The sequence below is a fragment of the Platalea leucorodia genome, assembly GCF_965183815.1.
Source record: "Platalea leucorodia genome assembly, chromosome: 2".
In the NCBI taxonomy this organism is placed as follows: domain Eukaryota; kingdom Metazoa; phylum Chordata; class Aves; order Pelecaniformes; family Threskiornithidae; genus Platalea; species Platalea leucorodia.
Genome location: NC_138824.1, coordinates 114,884,471 through 114,903,947, shown reverse-complemented (window position 1 = coordinate 114,903,947; position 19,477 = coordinate 114,884,471). Strand labels below are relative to the sequence as shown.

At 42.6% G+C, this 19,477-nt stretch overlaps 2 protein-coding genes across 3 annotated transcripts in view; both read left to right on the top strand.

Annotated features, from left to right (window-relative positions):
- The first annotated feature begins 506 nt into the window (after nucleotides 1-506).
- Nucleotides 507-19,390, top strand: GPR89A (G protein-coupled receptor 89A). 2 transcript variants are annotated; one of them, XM_082303800.1, is made up of 14 exons: nucleotides 507-588; nucleotides 3,332-3,391; nucleotides 4,274-4,377; nucleotides 5,881-5,987; nucleotides 6,881-6,982; nucleotides 10,120-10,240; nucleotides 10,488-10,568; nucleotides 13,637-13,746; nucleotides 15,051-15,139; nucleotides 15,530-15,622; nucleotides 15,983-16,078; nucleotides 16,640-16,729; nucleotides 17,381-17,446; nucleotides 17,602-19,390. In XM_082303800.1, exons 1-14 carry the CDS (start codon nucleotides 547-549, stop codon nucleotides 17,806-17,808), a joined length of 1,368 nt encoding a protein of 455 aa, XP_082159926.1. In that variant the 5' UTR covers nucleotides 507-546; the 3' UTR covers nucleotides 17,809-19,390. The 2 variants fall into 2 exon arrangements, with proteins under 2 accessions (XP_082159926.1, XP_082159927.1); XM_082303801.1 differs by lacking the exon at nucleotides 13,637-13,746 and having other exon boundaries at nucleotides 15,028-15,139.
- CD160 (CD160 molecule) overlaps nucleotides 18,100-19,477 on the top strand; it is a gene marked incomplete at its 3' end in the record, with an annotated part of 40,078 nt that continues 38,700 nt past the window's right edge. The window contains exon 1 of the mRNA XM_082336513.1: nucleotides 18,100-18,105. The remainder of the gene's footprint in view (nucleotides 18,106-19,477) is intronic.

Genomic DNA, 19,477 nt, shown 5'->3' with positions numbered 1-19,477 from the left:
GCTCTAACACCGATACGCATCAAGGAAATTCCCTGTTTGAACTTTTATTTCCCTTCTGGCGCCGTTCCTTGATACATTATAACGGCAAGGCGCGGCAGGCACCCCCAGCCCGGTTCTGCCTCGGCCCAGAGGGAGGATGGAAAGGGCCCCATGTGGGAGATCGGCCTCCCCTCAGCTGGCAAGCCGGGCCTGGCGCCGTCAGGGCGTGCCGCGCTCCGCTGCTGCCCAGCTCTTGCACTGGAGTCAAAGCCGTGGTAAAATGGCAGATTCGGGCTGCCACTCGCAGGCGGTCCGCGGCAGCATACCCCGCCCCTCGGCCCACCCGCGTTTCCCCCGCCGTGGGGAGGCCCCGGCCCCACCGCCGGCGAGGCGGCAGGAGAGGAGCACCGCCAGCCCCGCCCACCGCGGGGCGGGGCTTATTTTCCCGCCCGGCCCCTCCCCGCCGGGGGCGGGGCAGCCGGGCGGAGGCGGGCGCCTGCGCAGTGCAGCGCCGGCGCGACCGCGGGGCCGGAAGTGGGGCGGGCGGCGGCGGCGCCGGTGGCTGCCATGAGCTTCCTCATCGACTCCAGCATCATGGTCACCTCCCAGGTACCCCGCTGCTGCGCGGCGCGGCGCGGCCCCCCGCCCTGGAGGCGTGAGCGGGCCGAGGTGACTCTCGCCGCGGCTGGCCCCCTCGCCGCCGCCCCTCAGGAAGCGGCCGTTGGGAGTGCGTGAGGGCGGTGCCTGCGGGCGCGCGTGCGCAGCCTCCCGGCGCGCGGGGCGTGCGGAGCCGCGGGGTCGGGGGCAGCGGCCCGGCCCTGCTCGCCCCGCTGCCCGCCGTGCTCGCCCCGCTGCCCGGGCCCCCGTGGCCTCGGCTGCTGAGCGCAGGGAGCGACCCCGCGCCTGAACGCGTTCACCGCCCGCTGCTCAGCAGCAAGGTGGAAAAACCAAATAAAACCCCAAACCTCGTCGCTGCAAGTTTAGGGGTGTTGGGCTGCTAGGTCGTCTCGTTATGGCTGCCCGCCCTTTTCTGTCGCCTAACCCCTGTTGCAGGAGAAGAAAAGGTGTATGCATCTTTAGGCCGCTCCCTTATGTGTCATGATGACCGTTGCTCTCGTGGAATTGTTAAGTCAGCGTGTAATGCATAAAAAGGTTCCGTAAGTAAGGTTGTAGGGAATGGAGCTTTTCTTGTAACGCTGCATCCCCTCTATAAACTTAACTTTTCTTTGCTGGAACAGGCAGGAAAGTTCATTCTTCTGTTCTCTGTGTGGTACTTATTTTGTTTATGATACTCTTCAAGAAGGCTAATCGTTTGTGTCTTCTACCCCTGGTTTGCTACCAAGGAGGTTGCTCATTTACAGCTTTTGAAGATTTTTCATGATTTTTCATTTTCTTTTTTAAGGACTCCTAAAAAAGATGCCACTATTTTATCTTAAATGCTTCCGTCTCCATTGATCCATCTGTGATTCAGCGCTTCCTGCAGCTTTTTCTTTCTGCTGCCATCAAAGTCATCTTTAAACTAGGCTTTGTTTTACACCAGCTGAATTCACCTAGGAGCCCTTTAAACTTTTTCATGTCATCCTACATTTATCATTGTGAAGCAGGTTGTGATCTTAACATACCTGAAACTGTTTTATTGTTTTGTGGGAGGAAACACCCCCTCCTTCTTCTTTAACTTCCTTTGCTAGTAATTTATCTTGTCATTGTGTTCTCTTTGACCTTCCTCTCCTCCTTGCTATCCTGCTCCCTCCTCAGTAAGCATCTGAATGCCCGTTCTTCCTCTCTGGCAACTGAGATGGTCCAACTTTTTGCTTCTGCCAAAAGGCGAAGGTTCTGCTCCCTCTTCCGCTTTGCTGCACAGTTATACTCCCTTATTTGTGCTCTCTCCAGTATTTGGTTTAAATAATAACTGGATCACAGAGGGATCTGATATGCTTCTGAGCTGGTGTGAAATTTTTGTTCTGTAATGAGGAGGGATGAGCTGAGGAAAGAGGACCTTTCTCCTCTCAACAGCAGTTGGTTATCTTATATAGACTTTCATGCACAACTTTGTAGTTTTCCTGACAGTTTTCAGGACAGTTTTTGGCCATTAGAGCTACAACGTCCTCCTACTTGATAAATGCTTTGATTTTTTGCCCCTATCATTTGCTTTGCATTCCAAGATCTAACTTATCTAATTGATTTTCTTTCATTTGTGATGGCAGCTTTGCATCGTCCCATCATCTTCAAAAGTATCCAGTAGATATTTAAATTGCTGCATGTAATTGTCAAACACTCAAGAATTTTCTGACTTAATGTGTTGCATTCATCTGCACTGTTTTAGAGTGTGAACTCTTAAGATAATGTCTTTCTATGCTTTTGTATAGTCCCTAGCACAAGGGAAATCTAATCTTCGTATATAACTTCCTCTGTTATTGTTGTACTTGATTATCTCCTCATCTCTTTCTTTTACTTTACATATTTCTTTTTGAAGAGTTTGTCTCTACCTTTTTCCTCCTTTACACTGTTAAATGTGGAATTACTTTATGTAAGTATCACTTGCTTATCATACTTCTTTGACTTATGACCTGTAGATAGGAGGCTTGTGGAATATCTTACCTTCTTCATTTTGCTATCAATTAAAGTCTGAAGTCCTCCTCAAACAAGTTTTGCTAGCTGTTACCAATCACACACTCAGGTGTGTGTTGAAACCTAACTAATTTTATAAAGAGCTCTGAGAACCATTGAAATGCAAGGCATTATTGGCTTGTCCTGCTTCACCTACTTTTTTGATGCGGCTTTCCTGCAACTCCAGATTGTGGTTTGAGGCGTTCAACACTGCCTTTTCATTATTTTAGAGATGCTTTTAACACCTTACTCTCACATTGTGTCAGAGTATAACCAGATTTAGTGTTAACACCTCTCCATAAAAATTAAATGCACTTCTAATCTTAAAGAAACAGCAGATATTTTTATAAAATTTGCTCATCCCTAGCTTCGTATGTTGTGGACATTCGAGTGTTTACTTTGCCTCTGTTACTGTGTTTTCTGTAAAAACTGTAAGCTCTACTTCTGTAGATTAGACAAGTGAAAACAAGAAACAGCTGAGGAATGCTGAGAACTTGGGAATACAGAAATGGGCTGTCTTGAGTGGATCTTCCATAAAGTCATAGCCTTCAGTGTCTGCTACAGTTGAATATTTACAATACTCTTCTTTCCATGGTACTGTGACAAGTTTTAATCTTTTGTGGATCTTGGGTACTTTGGCCCAGCTTTTTTCCTTCCATTTCTTTCATCAACGGTCAGTAGTGAAGCAGCTCTGTATTTTGCAAGTTGCTGGATACAAATGTTAAGTGCTTTATCTCTTCTGCAGGTGCTGTTCTTTGGATTTGGGTGGCTGTTCTTCATGCGTAAGCTCTTCAAGGATTATGAGGTGAGAAGGGGCCTTTCATTACAATTCTACATCTTAAAAATTACTCCCAGTTATAGAAATATTTTAAAAACTGCACCTGGCCTTCTTCCTTTCTTTAAGCCCTCTTATCTTATTTTTAATTGGCTTTACAGTTACTTTCTTTTTCATTTCCTCTTGTGCTTCTGTTTGAAAGACTCCTAGATATCTGAGGAAATGGGTTTTCGTGGGGCCAGTGAAAGTTGCCATATTGGCTACTGCTAAATAAATGGAAAAAAAAAAAAAAGTGGAGGAGGTGCAGGGGTAATAGGAAACTATTTTGCCTTTTGCTTCAGTAAGCCTGCCTTATGTAATTGTAAAATATTTGAGACAAAATGAAATTCAGTGGTTAACTTTAAACTCAGTGAAGTGTGTTCATTGTGGCTGAATTGTTTGTGAGGACTGGATGAGAGAAAACTGTCACATTCTCATATCCCTAGAGGGGTATGAGGGAATATAGTCTAGGTCAGAGATGGCTTAAGTGCGAGCCAAATTCAGACCCAAAAAGCTTTTCTGATATGGATCTTATTTTTAAATCTAAGGTTAAGACCAAAGAGCTCTGTTAGCAAGGGTCCGTCATTAGTCAAGTTGACATAGAGCATTGCGTGCTTGACACCCCTTCTGTGTAGGCATCTCCGTTAAAAGTGCTGATAGCTGCAATCAGCGTAGTCCTGAGCAACTTATGAGTTTGCCCTCTATTCCTAACAGGCTGTTGGTTTCTTCCCATTTACATAAAGGGCAAGGTGCCTTGAAGCAAGAGACCCAGTTGTGTACCTTGTGATTTGTTTTTCGTTACCTGAGGGATACCAGGATGCCATTCTGGGAATGGAAATGCCTGATGTCTCTGGCTTGTTTTCTCTATTGCAGGTGCGACAGTATGTGGTCCAGGTGATCTTCTCTGTGACTTTTGCCTTCTCTTGTACCATGTTTGAACTCATCATCTTTGAGATTTTGGGGGTCCTGAACAGCAGGTGAGTCTGGGAGCTCACTCAAGGACTAGCCTGCCTTGTGTTCAGCAGCTTCAGTCCAACTTCTAAATGAATGGATCAGTCTTGGGTTGGGGAAATTATGTGAGAAAATTGTCAACAGCTCAGCAAAGATGTTTGAGCAGCAGGATTTGGTTTTTTGACAGAACATGAGACTAGAAGCCATAAGTTCCTGATTTTCCATGCAGTTGCTATTAGTGTGGTCTAGGTCCTTAGGGCAAGGCTTTAGTCTTTGACTTTCTCCATTTGTGAAGTTAAAAGAAATGGTTTCTTTTATGGGAGTATTGTGAAGCTTCAGATCATGCTGAAGAGCACTTTTCAGATGTTAAGGACTGTAGAAACTATAAGCAGTAGTTTTTCTGTGGTGGTCAGAGCAGCGAATAAGGTGTGAAGCTAATTATGGAGTGAAAACTACTTCTGTAATAATAGGGTATTTGTGAATCAAAAGCGCATCCTCCCTTGACATAGGGTGAGGACTTCTACATAAAGGGGGTGTTAAAAACTATCTACTTCAGAAGTCAGCAGGAGAGAGAAGGTAGAACAGTAACACGTAGAGGCTAGCTGGGTTTCCTATTTATTCTCTCTCATCATACTAGTATAAGAGAGCAGTCAAAGGAGTTGAAAGGCAAGAAGTTCAAAACTGATAAAAGGTAATGCTAGTTCTGACTGTATGTTATTAATCTGTAGAGCTTGCAGCCAGAGAGATCACTGAGGAGAATGCTTTTATAAGCTTCAATAAGGGCTGGACATCAATATAGATGAAAATGTTTGCCTCTGAATTAGCTAGGAAAAAGTGACAAGGATCCTCATAATTTCTCCTTCCCTGGGGCATAAAGAGGATATGTGTTACTACTGGGAACAGGACATGTATTTTTCTATTCAAGCTAAGTGAAAAGTCAGTTCAGCCAAGATGAATCTCATCTGCATTTGACTGATCTGCTTTGGTCAGAGGAGTATTGATCATTTTGATATATATGTGTATTTTTAAATTCTTGCTTTGCAGTGTCTTGCACATGAGGCAACTCACTTTGAAATGAAACATGTAGCATTATGGACATTAAATATTTCTAATCTTATGAATTAGCCCTTTTTTGACTGAGCCACTCATTACAAAATTACTGCTTATACTTAGTTTTGATTTACTGTTCAACTAGATGAGCAGGAAATCAAATGAATGATGCTGCAACTGGCATTAGTCACTGTAGAAAATTCAGTATTTGATAAAATAGCTCAATGTGTTTTTCTGGATAGTTGTTAATTTTGAAATACACATTCCTGAGCTCTGTATTAAAAACAAACCAAAACAAAAACCCAAAACAAACACCCCCCCCCCCCCGCCAAACAACAAACAAAATCCAGAATATTCTATATGCTAGGCCAATATTCAATGTTTGACGTAGTTGAAAGGATTGCATTGACATGTGATTGTCTTTGAGAAATTTGTTGTATTATGATAGCGTGCTAATCAGTATTTTGGCTTTATTTTAGCTCTCGGTATTTTCACTGGAAGCTGAACCTGTGTGTCATTTTGCTCATCCTGGTCTTCATGGTACCCTTCTACATCGGTTACTTTGTTGTGAGCAATATCAGATTATGTGAGTACTTGGTTTATGGCAGTGGGGCTGCTAACTTGAGACTATGCATGCAAATGAGAAATAACTTCTTTGAGACAGAGAGAGATGTGTTGGTCACTATCCCCATAGCTCCCTCCTTCCTCTGGCTTTCTTCTGGCTAGGTAACCTCTCTTTGGAACTTAATGCTTTAGCATGAACTGTTTATTGAGCAGTTAGGAGATACTTCATGTGACCCCGACTAACGTAGCTTTTCTTTATGGATTTTGACAAAGTTGAGCACTTTAGATTAATGTTACTGGAATTTGTTCCTTTACAATTTTAAGCTTGCAGCCAAACCCTGGAACCCATGGCAAGGCGGTGTTGTTCTGCTAGGGGGTAAAAGAAATGAGGCAGAGAAGCTCAATGAATTACTGTTGAGGGAGAGGCAGAAAAGATCAATAAATTACTTCTGCTTTTTTTGCTCACTGCTCTCTGGATGAGGCCTTTTCCATGCGCTAATGGACATTTACCCTTGAGCTGTTGATATTCATCACCCTCTTGTATTAAATTTGGGCATGTAGGTTGGGAGTATTAAATGTGTAGTGTTGGCATGAAGTTTCATGTTCAGGGTCACACAAGAAAGATGCAACTAAGTGATCCCCTCTTCATATTGCAGCCCTCTTCATACATCTGTAGGGAAAAGCCAAAGTGGTGTGTTGCTGCATTAGCTCTTAGAAATGGTGGTGTCTCAAATAGGTCGTTCTGTAGGAAGTGAAGGGGTGCATACTGCTAGCTGTAGCTCTGTCAGTTGACACCTGTTTTGGCCACCTGTGCTCAAAGCAGCCTTTGGACCAATGTAAAAAAAAAAAAAAGCTAGAAAAAGCCCTAAAGGAAGAACATCTTTAAAATACTGGTGTTTTTTTCCTCTCCGTTAGTGCACAGACGGAAACTGCTTTTTGCATGTGTTCTGTGGTTGACATTCATGTATTTCTTCTGGAAGTTGGGGGATCCATTTCCTATCCTCAGCCCAAAACATGGTGAGTTTTGTATTCTTGCTTATTCCTTCCCTCCTGAAAATAGGCTTTATTATCTGACTTTTATCTTGGAGTTATTATGTTGTCTCAGCTCTACAGCTGGGACTGTAGCAAGTAGTTCTTGCCACTGAGGGTCTGCTCGGCTTTGAAATCTGCAATCTGAAGGTTGTCAGACTGACAGAAATGGGTGGATACATCTGAATTATTTGCATTAGTTTTCTTCCAGTACCACAGGAGAACTTTATGGAAGAGAACGAGTCCTAACTGAACCTAGGGTATGTAAGAACTCAGTGTACTTTTTGAGGACACAGAAACTCCACAAAAAGTTGATCACAATTTTTATTCACTTGTTTCTTTTCTTGTGGAGACTAAAGCTAATTTATTTAAGAGATAATCGACAACCAATCCTTCATCTGACTTTTTTCAGTCAGGTTATTGTTTCTTGTGACTGAAATCAGATCACTTCAGCATAGGTGGCTGTCCAGTTGACAAAACATGGCGGGGTGCCTAAATACCAGAGCTATATAGACTGTATCCAGCAACACGTCTGGCAGTGCATGGTAGGTTCGGTACAGCTTTGTACACTGCCTGAGCCCAGAGGCAATACAGTTGTATGGTACTAGAATGTGACTTGGAAAGTCCTGCTGGATGCCAGAGCTATTTATGTGCAGAATAGCTTGAGTATCTCTGTGTTGCAGTCATGGAACCAAGAGTATTTATAGTGTGGAGATACTGTGTGGTCTTGGCCTAGTTTTGGTCCCACAGAGCTTGTTAGCATGTGCCTAACTGTACTGAATCCTTCAGGCACCTAAATGTGCCGAAGGATTATAACACTGTAGAAGCAGGCTGTTTGTCACCTGGGTTTCCTGTGTAACTTATGTTGCCCTTATGCCCTGCACCTGAAAATTGTTTGTATATTGTTCTCAACAGGTGAAATTCAGTCAGTTTCACTCAAATTGGTGAATATGTCTGTGTAGATAATGGTCAGCTTAATCTTTCTGATCTCTAGCAGGCTACTTTACTCTGTACTGATCTGTAAGAGAAAAATTGAAGGATACCAACTGCTGTAGGGTCTGCTCGACCTTTCATCTGTGATCCTAAAACTTTCCTAAGAGAAAGTGTGTATCTGTTTTGTAATTGTGTCATTTGCCGCTGAAATGCAACAGCTAGTATATAGTGCAGATCCCTCTGCCCAGCGTTTCATTGCCAAGAAAAACATGTATCCACTTTGAGTTGCAGAAGGTGCTTGAGTTGGCAGAATATAATAACCCAATGGGAACTTTGCCATCGGGTTTAGGTAATCCTCTTCAGATCACTGAAAACGTTCTGTGAAGCTGCATAACAACTGCAGATTTCCAGAACTGGTAGTGGGGTGTCTTCTGTTTTTAGTTTCTGCTTTACAGGATGGTACCTCCACTTAACAGTTGCACAGTGCCTTTAGAGCAAAGGATTCTAGGCTTTTTTTCCCTGCTGTACTGCCAGGGTGCTGCTGTCCTGCATGTACTGAGAAGGCTGCTGCAGGGCTTTGCTGTGTGGCGGTGGCCCAGTTCAGGCAGGTAGGAGAATCCTGTTGTGGAGGGACACCTGACAGGAGGCCATGCTTAACGAGGCCCTCACACTGCAGTACGTTACCCGTAGTGCCTTTCTCAGTGTGCCTCACGCTGCTCGCCTGCATGTACGGTGCTGTGCTGCAGCTGGGGAATTGTGCTGGCTAGCGGGGCCCTTTCGAGTACTGGCACTGGCATCCTGCGTCAGGGGGTGCCTTGCCTGGGGATGGTGATGGCAGCGTGCTGCAGCCGGGAAATGCACCGTCAGTCAGGGCTCCGAGTCAGGAGCCCGGGTTGGTCTGCAGTTTGTTTAAAATACCTGAGTTTGGGAGCTTGTAGTAGAAGGAAGGTTATGCTTTATTCAGTTACATACTAGTATTCTAATAAAGCTCTTATCTTTATCTGAGTTGATGAAACATTCATTTTATCTGACCTGATCTCAAGAGTAGAGTTGCTATGAGTGTTACGGGGGAGCATCGCTTTAACCAGTGGAATGTCATGTCATTTTGAAGGCACCTCTGTTTTAACTGCTGCTGTCTGACAGGGTGTGGGGCAAAAGGCCAGCGTATTGTAGCACATTCTGTAGCTGGTGTAAATCTCTATGCAGCTGCACATGACTGGGTGTCTCGGTCTCCCTTTGTGAAGTCTCTTTGCCTTGTTTTCATCATTTATTCCCCTTCTCTGAAGCATGAAATGTGGCTTGGCTCTTGGCCATCTCAGCTTTGCAATCATTTGAGCTCCAAATGTGCTGTGTGTGGCAGCTGCTCTGTAACTAGCTCCCTAAAAAGTGAGTGATGTTTAGTAGCACATGGCACTGTATCCTGAGAAGACAGGTTGAGGTCTGTGTTTAATGGCTGAGAAGAATAAATGCAACTTCAGTGCTTGGTGTTGGTTACAGCACAGGCTTGATGCTCAGGTCGTATTACGTGCATATGTGTTTTAGAGTCCATTTGGTGCTCAGGTGGAATCCCTTGGTGGTGGTCACCTCAACAAAGTGTGTGTGTCCACAAGATGAATACTGAACAGCCAGGAGCAGCATAAGCTTCCCATGCTGTTGTAACTCCACTGTCCTACAAGCACAAATTGCGTCTGATCTGGAGGGGTCACTTCTCATGACAATTCACAGTATAGGGCTTCCTCTCTACGGTCCAGATAATTTTGGGCCAGCTTGCCAAGACTAACTGGTTCGGTAACTCTAATCCTGGTTATTGCAGAAGTGGCTTTGTGGAAGATGCCTCCTTTATAGGGTCTGGTAGATGATCTGTGTTCCCACCTTAGCAAAGTGCAATCACTAATGTTTTATTAATTTAGAAACAAAATGTTGACTGTTAGTCCTCTCCAGATCTGTCTTAGGCTTCTTCATATCTAGTTTCCCATCCTTGTTTTTAAGCATGGTAACATGCTTTCTGAGGGAGACTTTCTACCTCTTCCTTTTCTTAGTCCCTGTGTGTACTTTGTATTACCTCTGGTCATTGCAGTGGGAGGGCAGTCCGATTCATTAACCAGCTCTGTATGTGTGTTGTGTTGTGAAGGCACCAAGTGGGGAGCAGAGTGAAGAGAGCAAGGTTACTAACGCTGTGTTTTTCCTCTCAGGAATCCTGTCTATAGAACAGCTCATCAGCCGTGTGGGTGTGATTGGGGTGACACTCATGGCTTTGCTGTCAGGATTTGGGGCTGTCAACTGTCCGTACACTTACATGTCCTACTTTCTCAGGTAACTGCAGCCTTGTGAAATATTTTGCCCACCTTTTTGAGCTTATTCTTCTGCTTTTCCTGTGGCATTGATTTAAGTTTTTTCATAACTTTTTTTCTGAATCTAGCTATTGCCATGTCTACATGCTAGAACGATTCCCATTGCTGAAGCGTATTCTACTTGGCTTCTCTCTTCTTTGTTTCATAGACATGTGCATATTTCCTCTGAAATGGGATAGCAGGCCTAATTGGGTGTTGTCATTTTGCAGGAATGTGACAGATGCAGATATTCTGGCTTTGGAACGACGACTCCTTCAGACTATGGACATGATTGTTAGCAAGAAAAAAAGGTGAGAAGGCAGCAGTAGTATGAAATGGTTTATTTCAAGTATTTTCAGTATGGTATAAGATGGTTCTTGAAATTACTTAAGCCCCTACAGCTGGCTCTCTTTCTGGTGGTTTCAGTACAGCAGCTGGTTCATACATATTGAGTGCTCTCCTGCTCTGTGGATCTGGTGTTTCCTGATCAAGCTGAAGCAGGCTAGCGTGCTGGTGTGGACACAGCTATGTTCTTGCAAATGGCAAGGTTTACATTAGGTAAATTTTGTAGAATTGCAAAACATTGCTAATGTGAACGTGGTGTAGTGCACAAGCGTGCCATCAGAACTCTGCTTGTGTTGGTTTAGCTTATTCCATGTACCCCAAGTGAAAAAGCTACTTTTGGAAACAATATAATTTTATTTACACTGAAAAGATTTTTGTGTGCTGTTATAAATTACATATTACGTGCCTTACTAGTTGTGTGGAATAAATATACCGTAGTCACTTCAAAGGTCTGACTGTCTGACACTGAATTCTCACAGCAGTCCCTCAAACTTTACTTTTGGCGCACTAACGTTTTAATGGAACCTTTTAATGTATGACAAGGGAGCTTTTAGGTAGTCTGACCTTGCTGAATTAGTCACCAGCGTGTGTATCTGCTGATCAGTGTTAGCATATGAAAGTGTAGTTAAAGCATAACCTTTTTTCTTCCCCTTTGAAAATGTTAAGTGGTGAACAAATGTTAACTAAGTATTTGTGGTCATGTGTGAGGTGGTAAGTAGTGAGAAAATTTAATTACTCAGGTTTAATTGATTTAATTGACTAAGAGTATACTAAAATTCAGGCTTTGGAGTTAAAATATATTGTATAGTGCTGCTTCTGACTCTGTGCTCTTTTGTTTTGTACAGCATTTTTGGACCTCTGGTCCAAGGAGGGTGATGTTGGGGTAAAAGGAAGGATGTCTGGGAGTTGTAAATGACTAGCACTTTCTTGCCTTCCTATGGCCATGAAATCTTCTGAATGTAGCAACTTTCTAACCATTATGAAGAGCTACATAAAGTGTGTTAATTGCTTGGGAATTATACTGAAGTTCATGTATTTGTGTTTAAAAAAAAAAAAAAACAAAAAAAAAAACCAAAACAGAAAAACCCCCAAAACTATGTAGTCTCAGAAATGTGCAAGAAACAGCAGAAGCTTGAGTTCTGTAGATTTAGTTCTCTTTTTGCTTTGACAGGGAGCAATGGCTTGCATAATTGGAATATTTGCTCATATAAAGCAGAGCTTAAAAAGTTAGATTTTTATCAGTTCAAATGCAATCCAAATCATTTGGCAGAACAAGCAGGAATAGGAGTATTTTACAGTGTAGGGTAAACGCTATAGTTCCATAAACTGCCAGTTACTTGCTGGCCACCTTTTCAGTAGTACTCATAAATCATAACTTCTCAATGCACACAACCGTTATAAGGCAATAGAACATAAAGCTTTTTTGTTTTCTTTGCTGATCTTGACATTTCTTCCCATACCAACCCTTATTCATACTGGCTTCCTTGTCAGTAGGAGATAGTCATTGAAAGTTGTTTTCCCTGATGCTTTTTGCACAGGAATTATTGTTCTCTTCTTCCTGAGTGTAATCAAGTAAAGCCTTACGGAAACTCGCCTCTAAGCTTGGCAGGTTCTTTATACTCATCCTTGCAGGCATGACATAACTAAGCCTCAGGCTTGAAATGCCTAGATTCTGTGACACCATTGCTTCATTTTGCTTGATGTTAGAGTCAAATCAGCCAATCTGACATAGATTTATCGCATACCTGCACAGGCAAAGTGTGTGGTTTTTGCCTGTGGATCCTTTCTATGAGGTCTTCAGAACTGCTAACTACTGTGTAGGTACAGAGATCCCTGTCACCTCTCAAAAGAAAAGATTTGCCTTTGTATACGTATAGCCTTGTGCTTCACCTTGACATAGCTGCATTTTTGCTGCAATGCCGTGGATCGTTTTGGATGGAATGTGTGAGTCGGGTACTGGGAAGAAAGCAAGGATTAAAAATGCAATTCTTGTATTTGGCAGCTATCAGGATGAATTGAATCGTCCTAAGATCTCTGTTATTTGTAGTCTGTGGCCATATGTGCTTTTATCTGTGTTATGTTGGGTGCCCCAAGGGTGTTTCTTTTGCTGGATGTGAAGGAGGAGCAATTTTTTTTTTTTCTTATTACACTGCTTATCAACAACCTTCAAGAGGGCTTAGTGCCAAATGTAGCAATACGGGCTGCAGCTACAAGAAAGGGGCTACACGCTGTTGAATCATGGATCGCCTTGACAATCCTATGAATAGTTTTCAGCTTAGGAGTGGATAACTGGCTCACAAATTTCAATGAGGAGAAATGTGAGGGAATGAGGCCAGGAGCCAGCACTGCTCGTGGGGATTATGCTGCAGTGCACATGGGAGTGTGAGGGACAATATGCAGCTGCTGCTGTAGTGTTGGAATTAGCTTTAGGAGTCACGTTCAGGTCGCCTGAAGCGTCCAGTGGTTCAGTCCAATAATGGATTTATGTGTTTCTGCTTCATAACAGCTTGTCATGCAGCCCAGTAGTGAGTGACAACATATCAGAGAGTGCTGCTGCATACCATCCAGCGCTCACAGTTCTGTGGAGGAGGCGGATGTGCAGTGATAAAGAAGAGGTGTTCGAGGGGAGAGGAGCACAAGAAGTCTTCCGATTTCTGAGTCTGAGATAGCACAATCATGTGTTTGAGGAAAGGGAAGCGAATAATCATGTGACTGAGAAATCTGTTTGAATTTTTATTTTTAATTGGGTTTAAATCCCTTTAAGGATTGAAGCAGGATCCTGAATGGAAGTCTTGGGAAGTGTCTCATTGAATCTCGCTTGATTAGATCTGGGCTCTACTCCAGAGCTAATCAAGATAATGTTATGAAGCAAGATTGGTGCTTAGGGGGGGAAAAAAAGGGGGCATCTGTTTGCAGTGAATTTAGTTTAACAGTGTCTTCTAAGGAACTGGTTTTGAGTTTTGGGGTTTTTTTTTGTTTTGATTTTTTATAAAAATACTTTATTCCTAAGGACTTGTGTTTTCTGTTCTTGCAGGATAGCAGTGGCTCATAGAACAATGTTCCAGAGAGGAGAAGTGCATAACAAACCCACTGGCTTCTGGGGAATGATAAAAAGTGTTACAACATCTGTTGCAGGCAGTGAAAGTATCCTTCATCTGCATGCTGGCACCTGCCTCGGGAGGTGGCTCCAGCCTTCTTCTGTTTTGAAAGGAAGAGTGTTAGTTGGGCCAGTTACAAAACATTTGTGTTTCAGCACATTTCAGTAGCCTGAGCAAAAGGCTTAATGTCTCCTGGGAAGTTTGTTCTCTACCACTGTACTGTCTCACCTCTTGCCCAGGGCTTGGACACATAGTTTTACTGTGACACAGTGGGAGTTGTATGCTGCTGCCGTGCCCTATAAATACGCTGTTGCATCACCGTGGTTGAGGTGTACAGCAGGTCACTGGACAGACGTGCACACTTATGGTGTCACATTGCAGATATCTACCCCATCACATCACTGACGTGGGAAGCAGCTTTCTATTCTGATGTGTCCTCTGCTCATATGACTGACCTGCATGCATATTTTTCTCATAACTTGAAATATGCTCTTCCAGGATGGAGAACCTGTGATGTACTTGAGCAAAAGAAACGGGGTTGGCTGAGGTGCTGTGACAATTTACCTAGCCTATAGTTGGCTTTCTGGCCATGTTCGAAAGCCGTGAGAAAAAGAAGGGCAGAAAGCAACTTGTTGACCAAGTAAGTTGTTCTCATGATATAGGCTGGGCACTGGTGCTATACCAGTGTGACAAAAAGGTGGATAGGGACAGGTGAACAGAAGTTGTTCTGCCCATGCGAAAGGGGTAGAAGGAATCTGCTGGGAATACAAGGGTCTGTATTTCTCTAACTTACAGTTGCCTACCAACAGTTTCTGCCAGACCACCTAAAGTGTGCAGTTTGCATATTTAAGGCTGAAGACTCTTCTTCCTCTCTTTTCCCACTAGCTGTTAAAATCAAACTTTGGCTATTTGACTAGACTCTTCATAATAATCACGAATTTCTTGGAGCAGTTACTCAGCAGTTTTGTTTATGAAGATGGTGTGAGAGTGACGTATGATGATGCACTTCAGTGACAAGGGACACTGATCAAAGAGCAGCAGTCTTTGAGAGCTCTGGTTCTATTCTGCTATGTGTTCCCCAAGCAGAGGAATAAAGAGCTTGTTGCATGACTGCCTAAATACTGCGTACTGCCTACATTCTTAAAATGGAGCAGTGTGCAATATATGTATCCTTGAGATTTCTTTGGGTGCAGCGTTAACAGGGAGCATTAAGACTGAATCAAAAACCTGATCTGGATCAAAGAAGTGGCCAAACCATTAGATGTGGCCCTTGGGCTGAAGGTGGGGAACATTTTGTTTTTAATTAAGAATTTGTGACCTATTCTAGCCTTGACTATGCTGGTTTGCCAGATCTGTCCCTTATCCAGCAAGAAGTGGATGCCCTAGAAGAGCTGAGTCGGCAGCTTTTTCTGGAAACTGCTGACTTGCATGCAACAAAGGTATGTAGCAAAGTAGCTGCCCAGGCGGGTGTTGGGATGCCAGAGTACTTTGAAAGGGAATGTATGTTACAAGAAATTGAAAGCTGTTCAGCAGGTAAATGTTGAAATGTGATTTGGTGGAGTGAGGATCTGTTTCTTTAATTTGGGGTCTAGACGGCAGTTTCCTTCCGGTTCAGATACATACTGGAGTATGCCCCGTGTCCCTAAAGCCATTCAGAAACTTTTGAATTAAAACTTTTGAGTTCAGAAACATTTGAATTAAGGGGTGTAGAAGTATAAAGCTGTGTTTGCTACTATTGGTGCTCTATTAAAATTTTGTGTTGTGGGTGACTGTGGAAATGATATGGTTTTTTTGTGTTCTGTTCCCCCTCCCTCCTTTTATATTTCCAGGAGAGAATAGAGTACTCCAAAACTTTCCAGGGAAAATACTTTAATTTTTTGGGTTATTTTTTCTCCATCTATTGTGTCTGGAAAATCTTCATGGTATGTAAATGTTTTAATGCATTTTATATGGACATAAGCAAATGTCACACTCTGCATGGATTATGCTATACATGCAGTTCATCAAGTAAGGCTCCAGTTTCCTTAAAATCCTGCTTCTGGAAATTCTGAAAGCAGCTGGCCCTTGGTTGACATAAAGCTCTGGATCTGCCCTTTTGTATAGAGCATTAGACAAGCAATTCTTACATGTGTGCATTTTGCACCTTCTTAGACAATCTGTCTGCCCCCTGCTCCTTTCCTTGGTGCCTTGGTGATACAGAGTAAGAGCTATGCCTCTCACCTGTAACAGTGAGGTAAGCTTCTGTTTTCTTATTTGAATGTAAATCCATCTCTCTCTTGCAGGCAACCATCAATATTGTATTTGATCGTGTGGGGAAGACTGATCCAGTCACAAGAGGAATTGAGATCACTGTAAATTATCTGGGAATCCAGTTTGATGTGAGACTTTGTTTATTCTTACAGTGTTTTCAGCAATTCCTATCTTATCTAAATAAAATCATACTTCTGATAGGGAGAGAGTGATAGAGCCCTGAGAATGTGTCTTTGACTTCTGACTTACTGAGGAGGAAGGGAAGATGCACCATGAACTTTGCTTTCACACTGATTTAATAGTGGGATGGTAACGTGGTCTTGCCAGAGAGGCAGTGACTTGCTTGTTTGTTTTGGGCAAATGGAAACATGTTAGTCAACTTAGATTGATACATTTAGCTACAGAGTAATTATGTTTGCTTGTGCAAGTGTTCTGTCATTTACACTTTTTAATACATCCCTGTGAATACGGGGTTCTCTGTGGTTCGTGTAAGCTACATGTTATTTTCTCATGTGTTTGGAGTAAACAATTGCTAATATGTTTGTGAAAATGTCTGTTATATAAACCTGTCTACAATGGATATCTGTACAATTAGGAAACACAAAGACCCTGAAGAATTGGCAGCTATACAATGTGGTGTAAATGGGGTTAGCGTTAGAGATTTAACTGTATTCTTCTTGTTGATACAGGTGAAATTCTGGTCTCAGCACATTTCCTTTATTCTTGTTGGAATAATCATTGTTACCTCTATCAGAGGATTGTTAATCACACTTACAAAGGTAAGAGCCAGGACTCTTATGTGGTTTTGGACCAGGAAAGCTGTTATCAGATCTTTAACTTTAGATGGGACAAATACTGTATAAACTTTCAATACACATTTATGTTTTAAATATGTGAATATAAATACTTGCAGAGGGAGGAAGGGAGGGAAAATACTTTCTGCAGTATATTTCTGCACTCAGCCTCTATTGTTATTACTCTTGGGAAGAGATGTAGATGTTAAATGAGATGTTAAATGTAAGCAAGTGTTCAAAATGATGCTGTAGCCAGGGCTTATTAGTAAAGTTGATGAGGTGGTGATTAAAAGAATTTAGATTGCTTAATTTGAGCTGCTGGTAGGACTGGAAAGGCATTAACTCAGAGATGTGTGACTCATTGTCTTGACCTGGCTTTTGGTACCTAAGCTTAAACTTCAATATATATTGTTATATGACTTTTACCACATAGCGCCACTGGCTTAGGGAGATTAATGTTTAAGACTAAGACTGCAGGTTTCTGAAAGCAGGGTACAGGCACCCCTCTAGAAAGTATGCTTTTTATTGTTTTTTTAAAATGAAAAAGTATTGAATGGTATGTACCTTTCATGCTGTCCTAAGGCACATCAGACTTCTGACTGCTTATTTCCAGTGCTTTTTTTTTTTTCCCCCTAGTTCTTCTATGCCATTTCCAGCAGCAAGTCCTCCAATGTTATTGTTCTGCTTTTAGCACAGATAATGGTGAGTATGTAGAATCATGGGCACGCCTATATACCCTTACGCATGCATACATATTTGTGTGTGTGCACATACAATAGAATCTTTGTATGCTGACCCATGTTAGCCTCAGAGCCAGTTGTGAAACAGTAACTACTTTCTCTTTTTTTAATTTACAGGGTATGTACTTTGTGTCATCGGTGCTCCTGATCCGGATGAGTATGCCTCTAGAGTATCGCACTATTATTACAGAAGTCCTGGGAGAGCTCCAGTTCAACTTTTATCATCGTTGGTTTGATGTGATATTCCTAGTTAGTGCACTGTCCAGTATCCTCTTTCTCTATTTAGCACACAAACAAGCCCCAGAAAAGCATATGGCCCTCTAAATAAGGACTGCAGTCACGCACTACTCTGTCCTTTCAACTGCACTGCTGCAACTCCTGTGGACTGCAAAACTTGAAGAGAGCCAGGACTATTCTGTGTGTCCCAGCAGTGTAACTGGCTCTTTGAACTTCCACGCATGTCATCATCAAGCTCTGTGGCTCATTTTGTTAAAGTGCCACAGCTTGAAGGAAAGGGAACGCACGTATTGAATGTGAAATAGTTCATTGCCAAGAAATAAGGGCACTCCTTGGTACACCAGTATCTAGGGGCATCGGAACTTGCATAGTAGGCGGTAGGAGGTAAGACCTCTTACTGTTAGAAGAACATCTTCATAGGAAGCACCGAGGAAATGTGATTTTTCTTTTGAAAATCAACTCATAATTGGGATTCAGAGGATGGCAATTCTGGAGTTGAATGAGTCTGTGGAATTAAATAAGCTTTTGTAATATCTCACGCAAGCATCACAGTTGTTTTTTGTCAGCCCCAAAGATTTGTCTGGAAGTGAGCTAGAAAGTGGCTAGGATGTGCTGCATGGCAGAAGTGAAGTGGAAAGAATTTCACTCCGTTTTGTGTATGGAGTGTATGCTAGTGTGTATCACTAGCCCCTACTGTCCTTAGAAGCTGGAGATTAGCTTTCTGTTGCTGAGTCTCAACTTTGTTTTCTCTCCCTGCATAAATGGAACTGAGGTTTTGAATTTCTCTTTGCTACAGTTCAGTGTGAAGTCAAAGACCATGGCTATGCCTTGTTTACCTTTTATGTTACAAATTTGTTTACCTTATATGCTCTAAATTTGCTGTTCCCCACAACCTGTGTATTCTTCTACAGCAGCCCATTTCCCTTTCTTGATGTAATTCAAGGCATAAAAGTAAATTTTATTCATGTAGCTTAAACTTGTAGCTTCCACCACTCTCCTAGGCTTTGTTTGTTTTAAAATTGTTCTGGAACATAAATCGTAGGTGGTAAGAGTAAGACCTGGTGGGGGCAGGGGAGAATAGCCACTCTAAACAATTTATTTCTGTGTTGTCTTCAGTGTACAGCAAGGAGGTGAAGTATACAGCATCAGCATTAGAGCCATTAATGTCACATTCCAGACAGTGTGGCGTTGACTTGGAGTTAGACAAACCTGCATGACTGAATTATGTATGCTATTCTAACTACCATGATCCACAACTGTATGCACAGGAGAGAAAAGATAAATTATGAAGTTAGCTTAATGTTTGAAAGAAATTTCTGCAATGTTAGGAGGAGAAAGGAGCGTAAAGCACAGAGTACATTGGCTTATGCCATTTCACAGCAGTTGTACTGCTCTAAGTATAGCATAGAAGAGTCGCCACAGAGATTAAGTTGGTGGACTTGGATTAGGGGGAGAACTGTCTCTCCTGGGAGATGGGGAGAAATCAGTTGCTCTTTATTAAGAGCTTATCCTTAAAAGGCTAACATGCTTATGAATCTATAAAACATTTCTGCCTTCTGCTGCAGCATACTTAATTATATCCTTCTAGTTATTTAAGCCTTTACAGAAGTGACTAACTGCCCGCTTTACAAGGCAGAAAGCCAATGAAGTACAATTGCAGTGTGTTAAATGAATGCAAGTTACACCGAAGTGTTTATTTCGGGCAGCTGCATTTCAGCAAGAGATTGCAGTCCTTTACAGGTGTGGCACTCCCAGG

Excerpts from the sequence above, each read along its gene's own strand:
- GPR89A (XM_082303800.1), top strand. The coding sequence starts at position 547 with ATGAGCTTCCTCATCGACTCCAGCATCATGGTCACCTCCCAG. Across the intron at positions 4,378-5,880 it reads TTGGGGGTCCTGAACAGCAG|CTCTCGGTATTTTCACTGGA; the intron begins GTGAGTCTGGGA and ends GCTTTATTTTAG. Across the intron at positions 10,241-10,487 it reads TACATGTCCTACTTTCTCAG|GAATGTGACAGATGCAGATA; the intron begins GTAACTGCAGCC and ends GTCATTTTGCAG.